At 25.8% G+C, this 2,500-nt stretch overlaps 1 protein-coding gene across 4 annotated transcripts in view; it reads right to left on the reverse strand.

Moving 5' to 3' along the window:
* Window positions 1–2,500, reverse strand: part of p120ctn (adherens junction protein p120) — a 66,822-nt gene that overhangs the window by 15,879 nt on the left and 48,443 nt on the right. For all 4 annotated transcript variants that reach the window (XM_085661386.1, XM_085661385.1, XM_085661384.1 and 1 more), the window contains exon 9: window positions 1,762–2,149. In XM_085661386.1, coding sequence (XP_085517512.1) covers window positions 1,762–2,149 — 388 coding nt within the window. The remainder of the gene's footprint in view (window positions 1–1,761; window positions 2,150–2,500) is intronic.

The following is a 2,500-nucleotide window of genomic DNA, read 5'->3' on the forward strand; positions in this document are numbered from 1 at the left end:
GTGTCAATTCTTCGTTCGTTAATTAAACCTACAGAAAAAATCTCTCTATCGCTATCGACACACGCTTATCTAAAAAAAAAAAAAAAAATGTATTAAAAATCAAGAGTGCACTTACACTTTTATTTTTTTTTTTTTTTTTTTTTTTAAGAAAAAATTTTTTTTTCTTTTTCCTTTATCCTCCCCCCCACTCCCTTTTTTTATTCCAGGGATATACAATAATGTATAGAATATTACAAATCTATTAGAAATGAATAATTCATTAATCGTAGTGACACTTTAATAGAATCATAAAATATTATATTGAAAGGACATGATTCATCGTTATAACTTTTTTTTTTTTCTTTTTTTTTTTACTCGCAACTATTATCACTAATTTCTATGCTACACGTCAAACACATTGATGTCTACATATTTATCAAATTTTTCACGTTGTTAAGAAAATATTTGAAATATTTGGTAATACTATATATACAAGATGTATTGTTTAAAAAAAATAATACAGCCGAATATCTCCTATAGATTCAATTGATTTAATAAACATGAATGTTTCAAATAAAAGTTTTGAGAGAAAGAGAGAGATGTAATATTTATTGTAACTATTTTGTAGAGAAACAATATTGTCAAGATACGAATGTCATAACAATGGTTTTTTTTCTTTTTTTTTTTTTTTTTATAATAGAAATCGATATTTTAAGCCTAATAAAAATTGTATAGAATATCAATACGAATCTAACGAGCACCCATATTGTTACTTTCAATCGATACTTCATCAAGTTATAGCGCTTTCAAATTTAACAAGCTACGTAATAACAATAATGTTCCTTTATCACTGTTGAAAATCATTTACGCTTTTTAAATGATTGCAATAAATAAATTAATAAATAAAAAGAAAAGAAAAGAAAAAAAAAAAGCAGAAAAATAAACAAGAGAAAAAAAATTGTTCGTTTAATTTATTAATTATGAAATAATTACAAGAAAATTTGATCGCATCATTGCAATTACACATCGTATTACTGTAATTTCTTAAATGTCAAAGTGTCATAATAGCACAGATTGAAAAATTAATATTACAGTGTAAATTGCTCGTTCGATTTATTATTAATATTCTTTAAAACTTTCGTTCAAAGCTTATAAATATGGATTTACGTTTAATAAAATTTATTTATGACTTTTCGTTATCTTAAAAATGGCCGTACGCTGTACAAAATAAACAGCAATATATATTAAACGTTGCCTATTAAAAATCTAACAATTTCATTCATAAGAGATATTTGACCGTATCGATTAAAAAAATGAATGAGTCACCCTGTATATACGAGTGACCATTTTATACGAATATATTTAAAAGTTATTAACTAATTAATTATTTCCTACAACTTGTGCTACCTATAATTTGTATATATTATATTAAATGTATTAATAAGTGGATTTTATTTCTACTTTTCTTTTGTTTTTTTTTTTTATTTGTTTTTTTTGTCTTCCTTTTACACATAATAATTATAATAATTTAATAAGAAGTAAAAAAAAATAAGAATTTTATATAGATATATTTATATAAATTTAATACATGCATGTCTTGTCACGTGACATTTATGGAAATGTCCATGAATTAATAATGGACATAAAGGGGGAGAAAAAAAAAAACGGACAATTTCCTTTTACTATTTTTTTCCCCCTTCTTCTTCTTCTTTTTTCTTAAAGAAAAAAAAAAAAGAAGAAAAAAAAAATGCAAAAATAGTAACACGTCAGATTGGTTCTCACCTTTCACCGGTGCTGCAACTCTGTTCTGCACGGCCGACTGTATCGGATGTTTGTCGTAATTCGGGTCCTCAACTTCCTGACACCGATAACTTAAATTTCTTAAGATGCAGACGCAATTTTCCACTATTTTATTACCAATGTTCGACTTTTCGATAGCTGAACGCACTACGTATAAAAGGGCATCCACAAGTCCGTCACATTCCCTTAACTTCTTTCTCGCGTATTCTCCAGCACTAGAGACGTTTCTTAAAACACCCGATGCATTACGAAATACCGTAGACCAACATGTTTCACCGCTCGAAGAACTTGGATCCCAACCGCTATGAGGTATTATTATATTCTTCACTACCATCGTCACCCCGTCGTCGATGATCGATCGTTTCAAATCCTGAAAATATTTATTTCATTTAATTTAATTTAATTTTATTTTCTTCTTCTTCTTCTTCTTCTTTTATTATTTTGATCTAATCGAAACGAACGAATGCAACAAAGAAAAATATAATAATTATTCGTTTGAATCAATTCGATATATATTATACAAACAATAGTAATAGATTATTATTCCATTTTATTAAAGTATTAATGATTATAGTCGTCATTATCGATAAAACGATTTTATAATTAAATTAACGTTCATGATTAAATTAATATATATATATATATATATATTAAAAGTTACTAAAGAAATTGATTACGTAATAAACAATAATTATAATGGCAATTCATTAATATTGCATGG

The sequence above is a fragment of the Vespa mandarinia genome, chromosome 14, assembly GCF_050613455.1.
Source record: "Vespa mandarinia isolate Hongniang chromosome 14, ASM5061345v1, whole genome shotgun sequence".
Taxonomy (NCBI): Eukaryota; Metazoa; Arthropoda; class Insecta; order Hymenoptera; family Vespidae; genus Vespa; species Vespa mandarinia.